This window comes from Puma concolor, chromosome B2, assembly GCF_028749965.1.
Source record: "Puma concolor isolate L17-30 chromosome B2, mPumCon1.1.hap2, whole genome shotgun sequence".
In the NCBI taxonomy this organism is placed as follows: Eukaryota; Metazoa; Chordata; class Mammalia; order Carnivora; family Felidae; genus Puma; species Puma concolor.
In genome coordinates, this window is record NC_141671.1 from 53,623,939 (window position 1) to 53,647,848 (window position 23,910).

Here is a 23,910-nt window from a genome sequence, read left to right on the forward strand (position 1 = left end):
TTAAAATGGTAAGTGCTAAGTATCACCTGTACAATGTGATACATGCTAGGTGATACACACACACAGTGTTTGAAGGTATAGAGGATAAAATAATGGTGATTCAGAAGGTTCACAGAAGAAATGACAGACTTGGGGCTTTTAGGGTGAATTGGGTCGATTAAAGGGACAAAATGGATGTTCTAAACAGAGAAAATAGAATCAGGCAGAGCACATTCAAGGAGCAACAAATCCTTTGTTAAACTGGACTGTAGAATGGAGGGGTATTAGGAGATGATGCTGGGAAGAAAGCAGATGTTATAAAAAGGAGGAAGGCTGAATTTATGTATCTTTCTAAAGGGATTAGGCCTCAAACTGTTACTACAAGGGGCTATTAATGCATTTTAAACAGAGAAATGCAGAATCGGCTTTTCAAAGGGTATCCCTGGCAGGAATGCAAAAGATAGGATGGAGGGGTGGGAAAGATTCAGGCCAGGGATATCAAATAATTTGAGAGAGAGGTGATGTATGCCTAAACTAACACACTGGTGCTGAGGACTATGGAAGAAGACGTAAGTAAGTATATTTATGAATCACAATCAATAGGAACTGGTGGCAGTTGGATATGAGGAGAATGAAATGTATAAAGCTTGGCTTGGGACAGGGTACTGAGATACGCTGAGATAGGAAAGAAAGAATAAAGTACAGGATTAGGGGTAGAAGTGATGAATTATATTTTGGAGACATTGCATCTGTGGAATGCTTTGGAACATTCACATTAGGAATGTTGGCATTTTGTTTGAAGTTTTGCAAGATACAAATAATTTTTAAAAAGAAATGAAGGAATGTACATCATCTAGCTTGCATTTGGAAACATGGATCTTGTACTGAAGAGAGTAGTATAAAATAGACATACAGATTTTGGAGTTAAAAGTTTATAAGAAATAGATAAAACCGTGAAGGAAGATAGGATTGGTCAGGAAAGGCTATAAGGTGAGAATATTATAAAGATTTTGATAATAAAATTCATGATATAGTTAAAGTAACCAAAAAGAAGATTTCAAAGATAGGAAAAGAAACATCAGAAAGAGTTGTTGAAATCAATGAAAGAGACACAGGGAAAATAGTCAACAATTATAAATGCTGAGAAGTCATCAACTAGGACAGCCTGAAATGACATTAGTTAGCTAATTAATACATCTATACTAGTTTTAGATTGAAGTGGGATGAAATAAAAGCATATTGGAATACTAAAAATGTTTATTGACTTTTGTTTCACAATGGTAAGACAACTTAATTTATATCTCTTTAGCCACTTTTAATCATACCAAGTTCTGGCAAAATGTAGTGACCAGTCAACAGGTACATATAAATTTAGAGCAGTTAAATTGAAATCAGTTCACATATTTAAACCCTTTTTTTCCCCATAGACACTTACTAAAGACTACTATGCAATAATTTTGATAACCAGGAATATAAAAACCCTATAGAGAAGACTTAAATGATCTCACAAATAAACTTCATGATGGACATGACCTAGTTGTTATGTATACAGGGAACATTAGTTTATTGCTTATAATTTAGCTTAGTGTGGGAAGGAAATAACTGAAATCTTAATATCCATCCTATCTCAACTATAACACCTTCCACAAACTTTTTGGTCATCATTCCAAGACACGATCTCTGTCTCTGTCTCTCTCCCTCTCCTCCTCCTCCTCCTCCTCCCTACCTCCTTCTTCCTTTCCCTACCTTCCCTCTTTGGATTCTCAAAACATTCCCAAACATATATAGGTGTGTACTGTTCTATTCTTCCTTAATATACTGTAAACTTCTTGAACAAATCAGCTTTGGCATTTCTTTTTTCTTTTTTACTTACTATGATAAAGCACCCAGCACAGTACCTGATACTTAGCAAATGACCAATAATATCATAACATAAGGATTTCAAATTTTTAAACATATTTTTGAGCACCTAAATCATGCATCTATTCATAAAGTTTTTATTATTCAGTTAACATGTGTAGATATAAATGCTGGAGGATGGATATAAAGATGAATGAAACAGTCTCCGCTCTTGATTAGCTGAAAATATAGTAGAGCAAAATTGACATTTAGCCAAGTCATTTAATTTAGTCCAGCTGATTAAATATATAGATAGAAAGATAGATATTTAGATAGGTTGATTGATGACATTTAGACAGGATTACAGATTACTTCAAGGTATATAATTATCAATGTAATAGAACTAATTATATGAGAACAGCATTAATTCACATCCATCCTATTCATGCAACCCAGCATATGCTAGCCAAAAGTAATAGAAAAGAAGACCTCTGTTCTAGTAAAGGAGTCTGATTTATATAATTATAAAATCCATTGTGAGCTGTTATTTGAGAAATGTGCAAAATGCTATAGTAGTGTATTTTTTAAAACACACGCAGTACAGAGGCTGGCTCCAAATAGTGTTTATAAGGATGCTCTAGCAGGTTTTAAGTAAACATGTTCATATCATGAAATTGATTATATTACCTTTATCTTGCATAAATATGATGCATTTGTAGAAACTAAGGCTGTGAGGTCTCATACCTTTTATAAGGTATAAGAAAATTAATTTAATGAACCAAAATTTAATAATCTTTTAGTTTTAGACCAAAATGCCACAGGGAAAAAGGTTACTTTGGGAAGAATTGTAGGGTCAAGGATTTTTTTGTTTTTTATTGTGGAGACCTACTTGAAGTGCCTTAGAGGAAGGTAAGACTGTTTAGAAATAGTATACTTCTGAAAGCCTATGTTAAGCTGACTTGGAGTCTCCTATTGAAGTTGTTTTTCTTATCTTTTTTGTGTAAAGTTCATATAATTACGACTTCATTTGAACTGTCCAGTAAAGCATGTATGCTCAGTGAGGGATATAACCCCCAAGGGCTGAAAAGGCTTGTTAAGGGAAACATAAAAATATTTTTAAAAGACAGAGAAACACTGAGTGTATTTCTAGGACAAGATGGAAATCCATAAAAATTTATGCAAGGGAAATAATGTGTTGCCTTATAAGTATTAAGTTACACACAATTTCTACCAGTCGTCATCAAAATGTAATGAAAAACAAAAATAAATGATGAAGACAAAATGTCATTAAAAGAGATTGAGCATTACCATTATGTGGTTACATAAACTATAATCAGTGTTTTTATTTCAAAATTTTTAAAATTTTTTTTCAGTTTATTTATTTTGAGAGTGAGATAGTGTGAACAGGGGAGGGCAGAAAGAGAGGGAGAGAGAGAGAGAGCAGGCTCTGCACTCTCATCCCAGAGCCCAAGGTAGCACTGGAACCCATGAACCGTGAGATCATGACCTGAGCCAAAATTAAGATTTGGATGCTTAACCAACTGAGTCACCCAGGCACCCCTTACTTCAGTTTGTAAAAACTTGGGTTCATTTGTAATAGCTCTCTTGAAAATTTTAATGGTTTGTGAAAGACAATAGATACAAAAATATTTATAAAAGATAAGTCTATATTCTATATTTATTTATTCATTTATTTTATTTATTTTGAGGGGGAGTGTGCACTCGGACATGCACAAGTGGGAAGGGGCAGAGAGAGCAGAAGAGTGAGAGTCCCAAGCAGGCTCCCCACTGTCAGCTTAGAGCCCAAGGTGGGGCTCCATCTCATGAACCCCATGAGATCAAATCTGAATCCGATGCCTAACCATGGAGCCACCCAGGCCAGTAAGATTAAATTATTTAATTTTTGGTTTCTCTCTCTCTCTCTTTTTTTTTTTTTTATTTTATTTTAACTTTATAGAAGAATCAGCACTGTCTTTACATTTGGCTTCACAGTCAAATATCACACAGTGGTTCCATCAGAAAAACACATCATTAATGGTTAGAAAAAAGATTGACTGTGTCACAGCAGCACATATCTGCCAGGAGTCGGAACATTGCACTCTGTTGTATGAAAATTTTAAGAAAACCTGTGGGAGAGAATCAGAACAATGCAAGACCATTGATGGAGGCTACACGTGTGCAGCATTAAGAGAAAGTCTGAAAGAAACGATTTTGTGGAATTGTCATTGCAACAACCCTTCAAAAGTAGAGTGTATTGAAATTTGGAAAAGTTTCTTTGAAGATGTTTGTATACAAGATGTTCACATGAATCAAGTTCCAGCCTACAGTGATGACTATGAAGAGGGATTCAGCCAGGAAATTGTTTCAGGTTGGTACACACAAGAAGAATTTAGGAACATTAAGTATGTAATCACGAATATGAATTAGGTAAAGAATATTTAATTTCTAATTCCAACTTTGTCATTTATGCCTGTTTCTCTTTGACAATTAAATTTTTTTTTAAATGATGCCATGAATATGTCCAAAGGGATTATGAAGAAAGAGGCAAATGCTAAAAGGTTTTAGCATCATCTTTTTTTAAAGTTTGTTTGTCTGTTTATTTACAGTGAGTGAGAGAGAGAGAGAGACAGACAGACAGGCAGAGAGAGAATTCCAAGTAGGCTCCATAGTCAGTGCAGAGCCTGGCACTGGGCCGAGTCCTACCAACCATGAGATCATGACCTGAGCTGAAATCATTAGTGGGTTGCTTAACCAACTGAGCCACCCAGGTGCCCCAACAAAATGTTAATTGTATTCATCCATCCATTCATTTATGCATGTATTACACATTCATTAAACAAATACGAGATATTTATAATGTGCTATGTCCTGTGCAGCAGGATTAAAAAAAAAAGCAATAACAAAACAAAACACTTGTCCTTCATTCAAGGATCTTATTATTTTTTAGGGGATTTGAAAAATAAATAGACAAAATGTGGTAAGTAATATTATGTATTTATTTAATAGATATTTCTTTTGTGTTCCTACTATGCCTAGGCCTGGGGCTAAGACCTGGGGGGAAAGTAGTAAACAAAACAAATGGAAATCATCCCTTTCTTGAAGTTTACATTCTATATTGAGGGGTGTCTTGAATAGGCTTCCCAAGCAAAAGACTCTGAAACAGAGGTTTGCACACAAAAGATGTGTGTGTCCTGAGGGCTTGGAAACAAAAGCAACAAGGAACTGAGGAAAACAGGGTCAGAGGGAGGGAACAGCTGAAACTCATACTGAAGCCACAGCAAACTTACTTTATTCCATAGGAAGGTTGGACCTGGAATGGCTTTTCAGAGATGTCACCTATTGAGGCAAGGGATCAGATCCTCGAACACTGCCTGTGGGCTAGTCCTGAGATATGAGCTGTCCTCTGGGAAAATGTGTAACCTTGGCTGCGCTTTCTTCACATGAGGGCAATGCCTAGAAAATAACCAGTGTGAGTCATCACGCAACTATACTTTCAGCAGCTGGGAAAATGAGAACCTGTGTCACCAAAAAGGCTATCTTAGTATTTTTCATATTTCAAACAGTATGAATGCTAAGAGAAAAATGAAGCAGAGGGAAAAAAGAGGTCTGAGTGGGTAGTTTGTAATTTTAATAGGATGGCCAGACAGTTACACCCTTAAATGAATTTTGAGCAAAGACGAAAAGAGGTAGGAAATGAGCCTTGTGGATATTTCAGGGAAGAGCAATTAGGTCAGAAGAAAGGGGGAATCAAAAGTCCTGAACTGGAAATCTGTCTGGAAGTTTGAGGAAGAGCTAAGGAGACACATAGGTAAAGGAGAGAATAAGGGAGAGAGATGTGGAAGATGATATCAGAAATAAGACAGGGGCAAGATCATGGAGGGCTTTCTACGTCATTTCTAGGTCACTGGTTCTTTCTCTGAGTGATACAGTAAATCACTGAAGAATTTTCACAAAGGGATCGTCATGATCTGATTTATACCTTTAAAAGGATAATTCTGGTTTTTATGTTGATCATTGACTGAAGAGAAGCAAAGACTCAAGTAGGAAGACGAGTTAGGAGGCTTGTATAATGATGCAGCAAAAAAAAAAAAAAAAAATGATGGACAATGGACCACTGTGGGAAGTTGTCAGATTCCAGATATATTTTGATATTAGTAAATTATGTGGAAATGCAAGAAAGAAGGGAAATGGAAGTTGATCCCAAGGTTTTTATCTTGAGTTATTAGAAGGATGTTGTTGCCATTATTTTTGCTAACTACTATGGGAACAACTACAGGAAGAGTTTCAGTGAGGGACAGAGAAGTCAGATGTCAGTTTTGGACAGGTTGAGTCTGAAATGTTTATTAAGTAACCAAGTAAATACATCAAATTAGGCAGCCCCTTGTATGGAATTGATGTCTAAATTCTATGTATGGCATAAAAAGGTGAGATCTGTACAACAGGTATAAACCAGGGATGGGGTGCATCATTCACTTATAGCTGGTAAATAAGACCATGGACCTAGAGGTCAACAGAGAAATTCATGCTAACTTGGACTAGGGTGGTAGCAAGGTGAGAAGATAGCAGATTCTGGATATATTTTGATATTAGTGGATGAATAAGAAAGAACATGTGTATTTTTTTTTTTGATGTATATGATCTTCTCTTTCAGAGATTGATCTGATTGGTACATTCTTTGATTTATTACTGTGACATATTGCCCTTTAGCTCCTCTTCAGCAATTAAGCTACTGTTTAAAATATCCTCCGGGAAAAATGTATATTCATATATGTACCATATGAAATTAGGATTTAATGTGCCCAGAATTTACCTAGATTACTCATAGCAGATAAAACAGTACACATCCACGATGGGATTTATTTTCCCATGCTAAAATAAATATTTTGTTGTGTTTCTAATAATTACCCACTTAGTGAGCATATGAGTCTGCTGGGGCCACCATAACAAAATACGACAGCCTGGGTGGCTTAAACAACAGAAACTTATTTTCTCACAGTTCTGGAGGCTGGAACTTTCAGATCACAGTCCAGCAGGGCTGGTTTGGGTGAGAGTTCTTTTCCTGGCTTCTGGACTTCGTGGTTTCTTTCTGTATCCTGACATGAGATTTCCTTAGTGTCTCTTTTTACTTGGATGATAATCCTATCAGATGGGCCCCACTCTTATGACCTTGGCTAACCTGAGTTACTTTGAGAGACCCCATATTCAAACAAGCCACATAGGGGGTTAGGGCTTCAACACATACATTTTGGAGGAACATAAACATTCAGTCCATAAAAGTGAGTACATTCAGGATTTATTTATGTTTCAATGACAGACTCTTGAATATGTGGTATGTAATCAGTGGCATCTCCATACCAATCAGTGCCAAAGCAGAGATGGAAGTCTAGCCTAGACTTTTATATCTGTTGCAAAAGCTGTATGACTCTCTGAGGTTCACTTATTGGGATTTTGCTCAATCTGGAATAATAGAGCAGAAGAGGGAACATTCCAGGCTTCCTCAGTGATACAGGAGGGTGGATCTAGAAGCACTGTGATTCGTGAGCTAAGATTTTATTGGTATAAAAAGGAGAAAGCACATATAATGACAACAGATGGAACAATACAAGGAGCCTGGAAAGACTGCAACACAATAACAGAAGTCATTATTTTTTTTAAGTTTATTTATTTTGAGAGAGAGGGACAGCAGGGGAAGGGAAGAGAGAAAGGGAGAGAGAAAGAATCCCAAGCAGGCTCTGCACTGACAGTGTGGAACCCCACACAGGGCTCAGACCCACAAACCATGAGATCATGACCTGAACTGAAATCAAGAGTTGGTCACCAAACTGAATGAGCTACCCAGGTGCTTCTGAACTTTTATTTTAAAATGCAAATCTGACCATACTATTCCCTTATCGCTTTATGCATATGTATATTAGTGCTCCTTATGTTTTGTTTGGATTTTTCTTTATATGTCTGTATTCCGTAGCAAGCTGTGAATGCTTCATGATAGGGACTACACATTGGTGTCTTCAGTATAGTACCTGGTACATAGTAGGGACTCAACCAATGCTTCTTGAAATAGTTTAGAAGTAGCTGGCCACTGAGTTGACTTCTAGCAATGCACTTCTCTAACTCTATGATTTTAATTCCTAGGAACTCTAAGAGATTAAGATAATCAGAGGTGGAAATCATTTTTAAATTGCATTTCAATTTAATTAAGACCCTGCTGGGAAGAATTTTTTTGATTCAGACAATATTCCTTCTGTTCTTTTTCCCCAGATTCTTTGTTTACTTCAGTGCACATGGCCTGGTCGTTAGCATTTGTTTAAATCTTCAAGTAACTGAATCCTCAGAGAGGGCTGTTTAACTCACTTGAATGATACTTTGGGGGTTGATTTTTCTTCATCTACACCTACTAATTTTGAGTATCAAGTCTTAAATAAGTGTTCCATTGGCTTGTACTTATTTTTGCTTGATTATTCATTTATAAACCTAGCCTGCATACTTCTATTAAATTAAAAAAAAAATCATTCACTAATGAAATGGTCTCTTTGTTTTCCTTCTAGATAACATGAAAGAGGATAATCAATCCAAGTGGAATCTGACCACTCTTCCCTATAATGGTAATGTTTACATATTGTACTTTCCATCTGTATTGCAAATACTAGACAATATGATTTTTTTTTAATTTTTTTTTCAACGTTTATTTATTTTTGGGACAGAGAGAGACAGAGCATGAACGGGGGAGGGGCAGAGAGAGAGGGAGACACAAAATCGGAAACAGGCTCCAGGCTCTGAGCCATCAGCCCAGAGCCCGATGCGGGGCTCGAACTCCCGGAACGCGAGATCGTGACCTGGCTGAAGTCGGACGCTTAACCGACTGTGCCACCCAGGCGCCCCTAGACAATATGATTTTAAGCATGGCTGCCAGCTTTCTTAAAGGTATGCCAATACAAAATCAATTGTGCGGCTTTTTACTAGTCTAATATTGCAAAATGCAACAACATTTATGTTTGTTTCGCTCATGTGTCAAAGCAACTTGCCTCCCCATCCATCCTCTATTTACAGTTATGCTGAGGAATACTTTACAATTAAAACTAAAAACTAGATCTGGGTTAAATTTCACTGGTATTTTGATCACATAAATTGTTTGAGGCTAACTGTTTTTGTGTGTATGTGTCTGGTGGCAGGGGGCACTCACATGTATCTGTGTTTTCCAGAACTTGAACATCTTTCTTTGCTAGAATAACTATGTATCCAGTCAGAACCTTTAGTCAATATTTTCACCCAAAATAAAAAGCACAACAGAACAAACAAAAATCATTTTGATTTGAGCCCATGAACTCACCATAAGCTATGTACCTCACATGCAATTTCTGAAGATTTATTGTTTACATTTGAGAAACTTGGACTCAAGAATTTTTTTTTTTTTCCACTCTGTTCTGGCTCTACACACTTCCCATCACTTCTGGATCATAATATGTATCCACTATAAATGAAGGATGATTCAAATAGCCCACTACTCAGGCCTCAGTAAATTCATACGAACTCTTAAAAACAAAACAAAACAAAACCACACACATACTGTGTGCCCAAAGTAGCACATTGTTACACCATTGTGTGTTGCTCATAGACTTCTTCTAGTGTTTTGCAGGTTCTGTAGGTACAGGTTTATGTTTACTTTTCCACGACCTGGACATATCCTTGCTTTCAGGAATCAAAGGGATCCAGTCCTGTTTGGAAGTGGCAGAGGCGTGCGTAGGGGATGTGGTCTGTAACGCACAGTTGGCCCCTTACCTTAAAGCTTGCTCAGCAAATGGAAATCTATGTGATGTGAAACACTGCCAAGCAGCCATACGGTTCTTCTATCAAAGTATGCCTTTTAACATTGCCCAGATGTTGGCTTTTTGTGACTGTGCTCCATCTGATATACCTTGTCAGCAGTCCAAAGAAGCTCTTCACAGCAAGCCATGTGCCGTGAACATAGTTCCACCCCCTACTTGCCTCAATGTAATTCACAGCTGCCGAAATGATGAATTATGCAGGTGAGTAAAAACACGCATACCTTACTTTCTTATTTCGGCACCTTATTTGTTACAGTCCAGTCCTAACACTTGATCTCATTACATTAGCTACAGTTCCCACCGTCATCCAACATGATGTAAACAAAGCCAGACAATTCATATTTTTGAATCTGTGGTACATGTGTAGCTTCCATTTTGAAATCCACATGCAGAATATATTTTCAGAATAAGCAAATTCAGTATGTCAAGATTTGGTGGCCATGAAATAGCATTATTAAAATTAGACATTCAAGTTAGACTAATGAATAAATAAACAGACTTACATGTCAGTTTAATTTGGTTTTTGCTATGATTACAAAAGCCTGCTAAATGTCAGAGAGTTTTGACAAGGTGACTCTTCAAACTTCAAAATTAGTCTTTCTCTCCTAGGCTGGAGATCAGGAAGGAGAAGATAGCTTGAGCCTAGTCTGGACATCCCCAGCACATATGTACACCATGAGGTCAGAAATGTACCCATTCTCCTCTTCCCAACCTCACACCCTTGATTTCTTTCTTTTTTTTTTTTTTTTAAATTTTTTTTTTCAACGTTTATTTATTTTTGGGACAGAGAGAGACAGAGCATGAACAGGGGAGGAGCAGAGAGAGAGGGAGACACAGAATCGGAAACAGGCTCCAGGCTCTGAGCCATCAGCCCAGAGCCCGACGCGGGGCTCGAACTCATGGACCACGAGATCGTGACCTGGCTGAAGTCGGACGCTTAACCGACTGCGCCACCCAGGCGCCCCCACACCCTTGATTTCCAAGGGAGTAATGTTAGTCACTTATTTGTTTATTCAAATAAATAATCATCAAGCATCTACTTCTACTCTAGGCATCAGTGTACAAAAGACAAAAATACTTGTCCCGCGGAGCTTATATTCCAGTGGGGGAAGAGAGATAATAAATAACAAAAATGTATATTATATTAAAAGGTAATGAGTATTCTGGAGATGAGCACCCCAAGAGGGAAAACAGAATAAGTGAGATTGTGAATGGGCAGAAAGAGTTGCAATGTGAACAGGGTGGTCCCAGTAAGGACCATTTTACCAGACTTAAGAGAGTGGAGGAATGAGCCTCTCTCAGCAAACATCTGAAAACAGGGATACCAAACAGACCAGCCAGTGCTGTGGGAAACACTGGGCCTGTTCAAAAAGCAGTGAGGGCAGAGCATGTATGGGGGACAGCAAGATGAGCTGCAGTTAAGCATTTAACTGGATGTGGGGCAGCCCTGCCTAGGTCTCCTAGGGCCCAGAGGGATACTAAGGACTTGATTTAGACTCCCAGTAAAATGGACAGGTTCTGGAGGATTTTGAGCAGAAGTATGAATGATCTGGCTCGCTTATTACAACTTCCACTCTTGCTGCTGGTTGAGACTAGTCTGAGTCTTTCCAGGTAATTACTCCCGGGAACCATAAATCTAATTCAACACTGGATTTTTTCTTTTCCTCACTACAGTCTTCACTAACACATGTCCTTGTATATTCAAGGTGAATTTATCTTTTATACGGTAAGAAATCTGCAGTTAATTGGACCTCTTTGGATGAGTAAGAAAATCCAGGAAAGAAGAATACTAAATAAATTTGATGAATCAAAATAATTTGTAACACTGCTGTTACCATGTTAAAGGAGCTTTATTTCACAACCGGCATTAAATCATATCATGTTTGGATTCGTCTTATGCTTCTTTTTGGAATAATTCTTCATAGCAATTTGCCCAGTGCCTTCTAGCAAGGACTGTTTTATTTAATTTAATTTAAATAAATAAAACTCCATACAGCAAAATCATTTAAAGGTCAAAATATACATTTAACGTAGAAGAGTAGTCTAGTGTGTGATAGCTCAGAGTAAGGATTGTCACATTTGTCACCTTGCCTTAACCATTGGCAAATGAGCTACAAGATTTATTATCAATTTCCTGAAGGGACTGATTCTCGGCAAACTGCTTTCTTTAGCTTTTTAATTACACTCCTTTACTCTGCCATTCCAACTTTCAGAATAACTCCAGATCTCCTAAATATTTGTCGAAAAAGACAGGTGCTTTTCTGCAGCACACATTCTGTAACATGAGGAGTAAATATCTAAGCAGAGTGCCAGAACATTGACATCGTTTTTGTGTCAACTTACCACCAAAAATTGCCAAAGTTTTTAAGAAAGTCTTATTTGAGGATCTCGTTTTACAAAAGTTTATCAGTTATTTTGAAGTTTATTAAGGCGATCTCTTGAGTGAATAAAAAATTCATGACAAAAAAATTTTTTACAATGCAATTTAGATTTTTTAAACTCCTATCTCAAAAGTCCTCAGTCAGTGAAATATTGTAGTTCATTGATTCTAAGATGTAATTTTTTACACATTTTAATATTTATAAAATCTTTGGAATGAGTCTTAAGCTCAAAGACAAGAAAATATTTATTAAATTAAAACAACGATTTAATTTCCAATAAGTTATTTCAGTTGTAATAAGATAATGGTATCTCCTATAATCAGTGAAATATGGTAAAAATGTTTGATTATCCTTTTTATCATATCACAAATAGAATATTTACATCTACCTGTTAATCATCTACCTATACAAATAATGAAAACTAATAATATCTTCATAGCCAGGAAAACTTTTTTTTTAAACAATTCCTGTAAAAATATCAGATGTCTCCATGAATGGGTATCCAGCTTTACTTAATTCCAATGCCAAGATCCTAGGTATACTTCCTCATTATCTTAAAGTTATTTGCATTTAATTTTCAGAACACAATATATCTTAGCTTCCCTATCAAATTAAGTATTTTACTGGCAAGTGATGGGATCTGCTATTACAATCCTTGAGGAGCCCCATGACGGATTCTGATGTACACATTCCTGAATTCAACTCATCTGGGCATCCATGCCTTTTCAGACTGCTTGGTACAGAGTTGGTAATTTTTCTCCAAAAGGACTCCTGTATTTAACCACCACTCCAAAATGCTTGGTGCACGGTCTGCAAAACTAGAGGCACTTAAAAGACGTCATCTCGTTTCCCTCCACCTTTGAATATCATGTAATTATGCAATTGCATATCTTGCAATTTTTATGATTTTTAATGTACATATATGTGTCTTTTCTTATATAATGTCTGTCTTTCATGGATTAATGCAGAGAGGAAGAACTGTTGTAGTCTAGATTTCTTTTCACCATGTGTAAATAGTCCCTTAATGAATATTTTATAGAGGTGGTGGAAATATGATGCAATATGAGTAGTCAAGGTGAAAAGACAAATCCTGTCATTTTCTCAAGCAAATTTTGCCTTAGGAAGATTTCTAGCATTTATGTTAACTTAATGTAATTCAGATGAAAAACTCCACATGATAAACTACTCCTTCGGTGAGAGTGTTGTCTTTTATCTGCCTTTTGTTGTTGTTGTTGTTGTTGTTGTTGTTGTCGTTGTTGTTGTTGAAGAGCCTGTACTTGGGGAGAGGAGAGCATTTGGATTTTAAAATAAAGTTTCTGTCCCTGTGCCAGATTCTTTAATAGATATTAGGTTTTGAAACTCCTTTATTTATTTGAAAAGGCCAAAGAAGGCAGTATAAAGACTATTTTTCAACTCATTTTGTCCAATAGATGTATCCTGGGGGATGAGATTATGTTTTGCCAATTACAATTTTTTTAATGTTTATTTTTTAGAGAGAGAGAGAGAGAGGCACAGAGTGGAGTGGGGGAGGAGGAGAGAAAGAGAGGGAGACACAGAATTGAAAGCAGCTCCAGGCTCTCAACTGTGAGCACAGAACCCAACGCAGGGCTTGAGCTCAAGAAACAGGAGATCATTACCTGAGCCAAAGTGGACCGCATAACTGACTGAGTCACCCAGGCTCCCTGTTTGCCAATTATATATGTTTATGAGCTTACAGAAAATTATAGTACACTATAGTTTCATATGTATGATTCAAGAAAGTAGTGAAAAAAAGTATTTTCTTAAAAAAATCGACTTATTTTTTAAAAGCAAACCTCTACTATGTACACACTTATTTTAAGTGCCATGTAATACAAAATTTGACGTTATATTAGGTCACAAAGGCAAATGTAATACATTCCATGTGCAGAAATGATACCAACTGCATTCTCTTGCATTTTTCAATGTAACCAGAAATCAATAGCAAAAATGAAAACAAAATAATTCCATTTCAAAAAATACTTTTAAACAATTGTTTGAACAAAATAATAGAAAACTGCAGTATATCAAGAAAAGAAGGGTAATGAAACACTGTACATCAAAACATTTAAACCTGGAAAAGAATTTCTATCGTACAATTTTTTGCCATATTTAACTCATATAGGTAATGTGTACTAATTATATGATTTTTTAATTTTAAGATATCCTTTAATTCAGCATTTGTGCAGAATATCACGACTAATTTTCTGAATGAAATAACTTCCATGAGTAGATAACTCCTGCAACTTAAATGTAGCAAAATATATATTTAAAAATGAAAAAAATGACACCTAGGTACAAATACAAATTCCTTATATTTACATGACATTTCTAGATAACCTTTAATTGAACTAAAGGAACATATTCTGCTGGCTCAAAAAATTTGTAGGATTTTTTTAAATATAAATTTTAATAGATACTAATAAATTTTTGCCATTACATTAAAAAGCTGATTCCTTTAAGGTTACTTAAAATATGAGCTTATTAATAATAGTTATGGATTTAAGCAGAGTATCACATTGTAGACAAATAAGCTCAAGATAAATGTCATTTACTCAGAAGATTTTCATGCATGTTTGACGCTGACCTATTCACAAAAGGGTAAGAAGTAATTTTAGGTGATCAATATTAAGTAGGAAGATTAATATCCTTGGTTCCACTGAGAATATCTTCTTTCTGTGAACATTTTAAAAGTCAAATTGTTGTTCATTATCTAGACTTTTATTCCAAGCTACAACAGCAAGAATCAAATACATAGAAAAGTTATGAATAGATATGGTTATAATGGATTCTCAGTCATTAAATAAATTAATATTTTTTTTTCAATTAGCTCTTGCTAGAGAAGCTCAAAGTATTTTATAAGTTCTAATTAGTCTTCTTAGAAATATTAAGAAAGAGTACAGTACTTCCCATCCTGTAGGAAAATTCGCTGGAAAGGTCAAGAGCCTTATATGAAATAACTTGGTAAGAGACAGTGACCAAATGTTAGCCACAAAAGCACATTCTGCTTCAAGAATATTGCGAATAAGTCCACCAAGTAGTTCATACTGCTCACCATCACCCATGGAAATAAAATTAGTAATGAAAGATGATTCATCCAGGAAATCCTAAACTTAGCCTCTGTCTTTCATCACAAAAGGAAAATAATTCACAAGATTTCTCTTCTTTTACAGTCTCTTTTGGGATGCTTGAACATACCAAGTTTGTTTTCGGCTATATACCGGCATTTGGAGGGCTTTTTGTTTTATGTCAGTCTTTCTTTAGGTGAGGCAGCTCCACATATTATCGTGAGATATCATTCAGACCAATTCCATTTCTTGATTCTTTCTAGGAGGCGCTATAGAACATTTCAGTGGAAATGCTGGCAGCAAGTGACTAGAAAGTGCCATGAAGATGAGTTTTGCATCAGTACCTTAAGCAAGCAGGATCTCACTTGCTCAGGGAGTGATGACTGCAAAGCAGCTTACATTGGGATCTTGGGGACAGTCCTTCAAGCGCAGTGCACCTGTAGGACCATCACACAAAGTGAAGAATCTTTGTGCAAGATTATCCAACATATGCTTCATAGAAGATCATGTTTCAGTAAGTTCTACATATTCAGTAAATTATACGTTTTTTTTTTTTTTGTCTATGCAGCACAAAGTACTAGTCCAGCATAGGAAATTTAACAAAGGCAGACTTATGTTTGCTTTTCTATCTTAAAATATATTTTTTGATTGTTTTGTGTACTTGCTGTTTTATTCATTTACATGTGAGTGGTATATGTTTTTTAATGTATATGATTGGTCACTCCTAGTTTTCATTTACTGATTTTAATATCAATAGCATGAAAGGTTTCTCTTACCACATTACTGAAAATATCAGGTATCTATTGTGAATAACAACCCCAAAATGTTGGCTTGAAATAACCATTTATTTGCTCACAGTTCTTCACAATGGACTTAGTTGGGTGATTCTCCTGATGGCCTTGCTTGGGGTCCACTCAAGTAGCTACTGTCATTGAGTGACTCAGCTGAGGGTGGATAGTCCAAGATGGTGTTTAGCAAGCGCTACTGGCTGGGATATATGGTTCTTCTCTTTAGCAGTCGACCCTGGAATCTTACATGTTGACAGTAGCATACCTAGCAGCTAAGCCCCTATGTGCATATACTTATCAATTGTCTGCTTCTGTCATATTTGCTAACGTCTCATTGGACAGAGAAAGTCACATGGCCAGGCTCTGAGTCACTGTGAGAGGGAACTATACAAGGATGTGTATATTTAAGGTTGCATTCATCAGAGGATCATTAATTTAATAATCTGTTATATGACTGTCCCAACTTCCGTGAAATAGTTACTCTTGGATTTAGTTTTTCTACTCTTGATCTTTAACATGTCTGCTGATTAACTGTAATAACAGGATGAAAACACATTTTCTAAAGGTATTATTTACTCAATTTTAGGAACAAGAAAACGGAGATTTAGGAATTTAATTTATCCAGAGTATCAGAATGGGCAGGTGGTTGACAGGGATATATATATGAGTCTTATAAAAAAAATCCAAGAATATGATCACATACTAAATCAAGGCTTCTCTATTATCCATCTTCTGGGTTAGTCCTTAAAATTGTTCATGTCTTGAAATATCCCCATAAGCCCCTCATTATAACCACCAAACCTACAAATACCATTCCCAGGAGAAAATAATAGATGTTTACTGTTTCACTGAAAGCCAAATCTTTATATTTATATATATGTATATTTGACAGATACAGATATGTATATATCTATACCTATAACTCTATGTAGATACACAAATTTTTTTTAATTTGTTAAAATTTTTTCTTAGATACTAAAGAGATACACATTAGCCAATATGATCAGAATTGTGATTTGATGTGTATTAGGTGATAGAGATACAACTCAGAGTATATGGTTTTCATTCCAACAGAGGTCTCTGGAATTTCTTCAATTTCTATAATTAGGATGATGTACGTACTTCAATTGAAATCATGGTACAAAGTGGAAAATTGTAGCATTATATGTGTTGAGTCATATTCAGTAAATAATCTTCTCCTATTAATATTAGGTGGCTAACTGTTGGAACTAAATGTACTTAACAACAAATGGCTCAAAACATTACAGAGGAAAATACCAAATACAGTAATTTAAACCAACAGAAATATGTACAGCTACATTACCATGGCACTTACCATGGATATTAAGGGACATCCAGAAAAATAATGCAAGATCCTACAGGTTAGGGATAGCTTAGTTCTTTGGGCATAATCTCCCTAAAAATGCCAGTGCTGACAATGTAATTTTAGTTTTGAGCCCGGTTTTCACCCATGTGTTTTTAATTATTGTTGTATTTGACTTGCATCATGTTTAGGTGCTATAACCTGTCCACAACAAAACCATTTGTAGAGCAACAGCAGAAATGGACATTTAAAAAAATCCAGAAACATGGAAGTATTATATAATGTTTTGGAAAAATGAAAATTCAAAACTCTTTGACTTTCTTCACTCCCCTGATCAGACCAAACTTGGTAGATTTTCTTTTCAAACATTACCTACTGAAGGTAGGAATTTCAAGTGATAGGTTTGTAGAGTTAAAGGAAATTTCAAGGCTTTCCATCACAGTTCTTGAATTCATAGGAAAAGTTTCAAACAAAAACAAGAACTGAGTCCTTAGGCCGGGCTAGCTCTAACAAACCTTTCTCCCTTGCCCCATATACTTGAGAAGGAGCACAACGACATTTTTTAATGGACTGTTTCTCTAACCATTGCCTTCTGACTGCCCAGATAACTACAGGGGGCTTATGCATTATCAAAATCATCCATCAGAGCAGCTCATGTCCAACGTTCTGGAGCCTCTGCTCACTCTACCTGAAAGCAGAACTAAGTAGGACTGAGTGAGCACTTAGGGAAGATTTTGTCTGTCACCTTTGGTTGGCTCAGAAACATGATTTTTCAAACTCATTTGACTTCTCACCACAGTAAGCAGTGCATGTTACATTAACTTTTTATGTGCAATGCCTTCTATTAAAAAAAAAACATTATTATTCTATTCCATTTTAATTTTTTTCAATTCTGACTGTGACCCACTAAAAATGATTTCATGACTAACTAATGTGTTGTTCTCTGAAGTTTAAAAAACATTTACTTGAAGCATAAATTCATCTAGAAATAATCGGCATTGATGTATCCAAGGCACTCATAATAATTACAAATAATTATAGAGTGCCTAGCATTTATTGAATGCTTATTTTTGGTCACATTTTCTCATTTAGTCTTAACAATTCAATGAGCCAGATACTATTATTTTCTTGGTTTCCCACGTGAGGAAAAATAAGCTAAGAGATGAAATGGCTTGCTCAGGGCTCTATACTCAAGCTGGGTGAGATAGACTCAGGATCCAAACCCTGGCTCGGAGCCAGTATGTTCTTCTACTTGTGAAATGGTGAAGACAACAAGCTTGTGTCTGTTTAGTATGCTCTAAAGCCCTCTCCGTTGGAACCTCCTAGTTCTGGTGTGAGAACAAAGCTTCAAAAACACGCTGCAGAGTGTGTTTCTGTGTCCTCCATTCCTGCATGCAGGACCAGATGAGATGCTCAGGCAAATGAGCATCCTGAACAAATTGTATATTTGGCCACTAACTTCCTCTTACCTACTTACTCATCTTTGAATCCATACAGACTTACTTTTCTCTCATATCTTGCAACAGAGAGCAAATTGGTGGCAGCTAGAGCTGGGAGAGGGGTGGGAAACATGGAGCAGGGAGGAATTGGTTAAGACAGAGGCCTGCAGAAGTGGAAAGAGTTAAAGGAGCACTGTTTTGTTTCCTTGTTAAACTGAAAGGTTCAGTCCATAGGTATGAGTGTACCTGGCGTGGACAGGAGGTTCTCTTTTTGCCTTGCTCAAAGTTGGCTTATTTAATGCACCCACAGTCATCTAAAAAGGATTTGGACAATCCCTATTCTGCCCCTAAAGACTAAGTTTTTTTTTTCTTTTTGAATAATGATTTTTAAAAAATAAAAAGAGGGGCGCCTGGGTGGCTCAGTTGGTTGGGCGTCTGACTTCAGCCCAGGTCATGATCTCACGGTTCGTGGGTTTGAGCCCCACCTCGGACTCTGTGCTGACAGCTCAGAGCCTGGAGCCTGCTTTGAATTCTGTGTCTCCCTCTCTCTCTGCCCCTTCCCTACTCAATGCTCTGTCTCTCTCTGTCTCTCAAAAATAAATAAACATTGAAAAAAAATTTTTTTTCCCTAAAAAGAGACTACCTTTCTCTGTTAAATCCTACAGGGAATGGAAAGCATAGCAATACGGATATAATTCAAGCTTAAAAAAATTTAAAGTCTACAGAAAAAAAAAAAAATAAATCCCTCCCCCCAATCCCATTGTTTAGAGAGGGTCAAGGTTAAGACATTTGGTGTACATTTTTTTGGAATCTTTTTTCTTGTAATACATACATAACTTGAATGCATTCTATACACTCAAACAGATGCCTCTCTTACACTGACACACACATACACATATTTTTAATGTAATCAAACCACACATGCTGGTTTACAACCTGCTTTTTAACTTAAATATATATGGTGGGCCCGTTTGAAAGTGTGTGCATATATGATGACTTTATTCTTTTTAAAGTTTGAATAGTATCCTATGGTGTATATGCACGCATGCATGCATGTGTGTATACCATAATTTATTTTATCTATAACTGTTAATGGAGACATTTAGATGGAATGTGATTGTTTATCACCATAGGCATTGATTGGTGTGATAAATGTTATTGCACATTTTAGTTGGCATTTCAACAGAATATATTTCAAACGGTGAGGTTACTAAACCATAGGATTTTTATGTTTTTAAATTTGGTAGAAACTGGAAAAAGAAGTTTATTCCAATTACATTCTTAGAAAACTCTTAATTTTTAATTTGAATTTTTATTATAAGTGATGCTGAGCATTTGTTCAGTGATTTGTTGGAAATGCTCTATTTCTTTCCATATACATAGTCTTTGCCCAAAACACCTGCCTTTTTTAGTACTGGCAAGTGGAAGTTTTGTTGCTTAAATCAGATGTTTGTATTAGTATGTGAGTATTCACTAATAGACATACCTCTTAAAATTATCATGAATTCATAGTCTTATATGGCAAAGTGATGATCTTATATATTGTAGGCTCAGGTTCAGATCTTGGCCCTGCTATGTGTTATCTGGGTTATGTAAAGAAGGAAATTTTTTTAATCATTTCTTGAATAGTTATGCGTTCTTCAACTGGATAATTTCCATTGCTATAAAAGATATTTTTTAAAACTGATTAATAGTTACCAAAGAAAAAGTCTAATAAAAAAACATATTCTTAAAAATAGAGAACAAACTTATGGTTGCCAGTGAGGAGGTAGATGGTAAAATAGCTGAAGGGGATTAAGAGTATACTTGTGGTGATGAGCACTGAGTAATGTATAGAATTGTGAATCATTACATTGCACACCTGAAACTAACATAACACTGTATGTTATACCTGAATAAAAAATATAATTTGGGAAAGAATTTTTAAAATACAAGTATGAAAAATAATTGAATCTACAATTCAATTTAATGTATAAAGCATTGCCGTTATTTAAAAAAAAAAAATTAAGTTCTGGTCGCCTAGGTGGCTCATTCTGTTAAGCATCTGACTTCAGCTTGGGTCGTGATCTCACAGCTCATGAGTTCCAGCCCTGGGTCAGGCTCTGTGCTGACAGCTTGGAGCCTGAAGTCGGCTTCAGATTCTGTGTCTCCCTGTCTCTCTGCTCCTCCCCTGCTTGTACTCTCTCTCTCTCTCTCTCTCCTTCTCTTAAAAATAAATAATCATTAATTTTTTTTTTTAATTTAAAGTTTCACTTCATATCACATCCTTTCTCCCCCAACTCAGAGGTAACCACCCACATACTGATAAACACATGCCAGATACATAACTTGTATACACACACGTGTGATATTGCCCAGGACAGTGGTTCTCAATCTTGACCGAAGATGAGAATCACCAAGATATTAAAAGTTCTGAGGCCCAGTAAGCTAATAAAATTACATTGTATGGGTATACATGGGTATCAGTAGGGCTAGTCTCATGGGCATGTAGCCAGTGCAATCACACAAGGCTCTGTGTTCAGAAGGGTCCTGAGCTTGGGGCTTCATGTTCTGCATACATCATCTTGAAGTTGTTAATAATTGTATATTTGAATTTGTGTTTTGTAAATAAACTCTACTGGGACATATGCGAGGTTCAAGGAGCCTCAGCTCATGTGTGTTCCTGCCTCCTGCTACTTTTCCTAGGACAGGTGGGTTCTTACCTGCCTGCCCCACCCCTTGGTGCCCTCCTCCACTCAGCACTCCTCCATTCCCCACTCTTCACTTGCCACCAGACATTTGCCTTTGCATTGTTTTAAAATTTTTTTAATGTTTATTTTTGAGAGAGAGAGAGAGATGGGAGTGGGGACAGGGGCAGAGAGAAAAGGGGACACAGAATCCCAAGAAGTCTCCAGGCTCTGAGCTGTCAGCACAGAGCCTGACCTGGGGCTTGAACTCACGAACGGGAGATCATGACCTGAGCCATCCAGTCTGCCCCTGCCTTTGTATTTTCTTAATGATATTGAGCTTTGCAATACATGTACATAGATTTTCTTTCTTTTTTTAGTTTCTTAAAATTTATTTTGAGACAGAGTGCAAAGGGGAGGGGCGGAGAGAGAGAGAGAGGGAGAGAGAGAATCCCAAGCAGTTCCACACCATCAGCACAGAGCCCCTTTCAGGGCTCAATTTCATGAACCATGAGATCATGGCCTGAGCCGAAATCAAGAGTTGGTTGCTTCTCTGACTGAGCCATCCAGGTGCTCCTCTATGTAGATTCCTTCGATCAGCTTTTATTGTCTCAATAAAAATAACTTCTCAATAATAATTTTCTTGTATATTGTCTCTAATTATTTCTAGATATTACTAAATATTACAATTGCTGCTGCAAATCACATCTTCCATATCAAATCTATTACACTTTCAAACTCTGTCATCGAATTATAGAAATTTATGTGATTTTTCATGTATGCATTTGTATGCAGCAGCATTTTTGAACACTCACAAAATTTAACAGGTTTTGGAATTCTTTTGTGTTTCCTATGTAATCATATGCTCTTCAGTAATTACAGTTTTGTTTCCTCTGTCTAAGCCTCTTATATTTTTCTTGTCTTTCCCCACTCCACATCTAGGACCCACAGAAAAATGTTAAATATAAATGGTGATGGTGGGTACACTTGTTCCTGACCTTAAAGGACCTTCTTTCACCATTTTAGCAGGAAGTATGTTTGTCATTATGTCTGTAGATACTATGTATCAGAATAAAGAAGTTCCCTTCTATTCCTTGACTATAACTCCTTTTTAAAAAAAAATGAACATTGAATTTTAGTAAGTGCTTTTTCTACCTACATTTGAAGTTTTCATTTAAAATGTGTTCAGGACTTTTTAATCATATTCTTGTAAAAGAGTGATTGGTTACAGTGCCAATTTTGTCATACTATTAGAAATAGAAGTACTCTATTCATTTCTAAATATACTCAAGGATCTCCATTTGAATGAAAAGGAAAGGGAAAAAAAAACTTACAAATTAATACCCTGTCTCCTCTCTGTCACAGCCAAATTTCCAAAAAAAGAGTTGCCTGTGTTCATTACTTCAATTTCTTCATCTCTTTTTACATATTGATCTACCCAGTCTGGCCTGGTCTCTGGATACAGATCCCTTCATAAAACATATCCTACAAGATGACAACCACATCCATGTCAGAGATTCTGGAAGTCTTTGTCTTACTGGAATCTTAAGCCATTTTCAATAACAGTTTAATTCTTTCTTTCTTGATACACATTTTTTCTCTCTTGGTTCTTAATTGTTTGATCACTCTGGATGCCTCTTCTATGTTTACCTTGTAAGCTCATCCAACTGGCCATTTAATATTTATGTTGCTTAAAGATTAGCCGTAGTCTCTCTACCAGAGTAACCCTCTAATTTTCTCCCAGGAGATGTTCTTTGTGGCCACATCATTACCCCTTGCACTTATTTACAGTCTTTGTGGCAAACCTCTTTTCTAAGTTTCAGATACAATTATCTGCCCACCTACTTAATATTTTCTTTTGGATTTTAAAATTATTCTAGATCTTGGGTGATGTGCAATCCAGATGTTGTGGTACCTTATAATGCATAGGCAACCTATGACTAAAAAAGACTAGTTATTCCCTGTCATCCCTCCAACACAAGCACCAAACACTGCACACATACTGTATGTGTGTGTGTATACATATATAGTATACTTATATAGCATATATTGTAACAGGGATAGCATATATTGTAATAAGGATAAAATAACCTCAGTAAAAGTTTCCATTCAAAATAAGGAAAAATGGTAGAGTATTAGAACACAGTAATGAGATCCTGCTTGATAGACACTGTGAACCCTCTCTTGCAGTGTGGATTTCTTTGGATACCTGGGAAGGAACCAGCTTCTCTGGTTCCCATTTTGCCCACTGGAAAGTTCTTCCTTATCCATCTTCCTCCATAGCCATATCTGAAGAAGATTTAGGGAAAAATGCCCTCCTTGAAGAATATGGAGCTCTCATAGACTGTATCCTGTTCATACAGTTTGAGGCGTTAAAAGTTTAGCACAGACTTTTTGCAAATGGACTAGTGGCTCCTTTAGCATAATCTCTTAAAAACGTGTTAGGTTTCTAATCTTTTTTGCTTTTATTCAGTTACATGTGCCAGTATCCACAATAAAAAAAAGTGTTTTCTTGACTTGGTTCCCAAGTCTGCCTTATTTCCTTGATTCCTCACCCCCATGTCCCGTCTCTCATTTAATGATTT

At 36.3% G+C, this 23,910-nt stretch overlaps 2 protein-coding genes across 4 annotated transcripts in view; one reads left to right on the forward strand and one right to left on the reverse strand.

Moving 5' to 3' along the window:
- The window catches only part of HMGCLL1 (3-hydroxy-3-methylglutaryl-CoA lyase like 1), a 296,847-nt gene that overhangs the window by 22,962 nt on the left and 249,975 nt on the right, over nucleotides 1-23,910 (reverse strand). The gene's annotated exons all lie outside the window — the stretch shown is intronic.
- GFRAL (GDNF family receptor alpha like) overlaps nucleotides 1-23,910 on the forward strand; it is a 61,154-nt gene that overhangs the window by 11,857 nt on the left and 25,387 nt on the right. For all 3 annotated transcript variants that reach the window (XM_086707093.1, XM_086707091.1, XM_086707092.1), the window contains 4 exons: nucleotides 3,776-4,186; nucleotides 8,364-8,420; nucleotides 9,512-9,842; nucleotides 15,372-15,622. In XM_086707093.1, coding sequence (XP_086563219.1) covers nucleotides 3,776-4,186; nucleotides 8,364-8,420; nucleotides 9,512-9,842; nucleotides 15,372-15,622 — 1,050 coding nt within the window. The remainder of the gene's footprint in view (nucleotides 1-3,775; nucleotides 4,187-8,363; nucleotides 8,421-9,511; nucleotides 9,843-15,371; nucleotides 15,623-23,910) is intronic.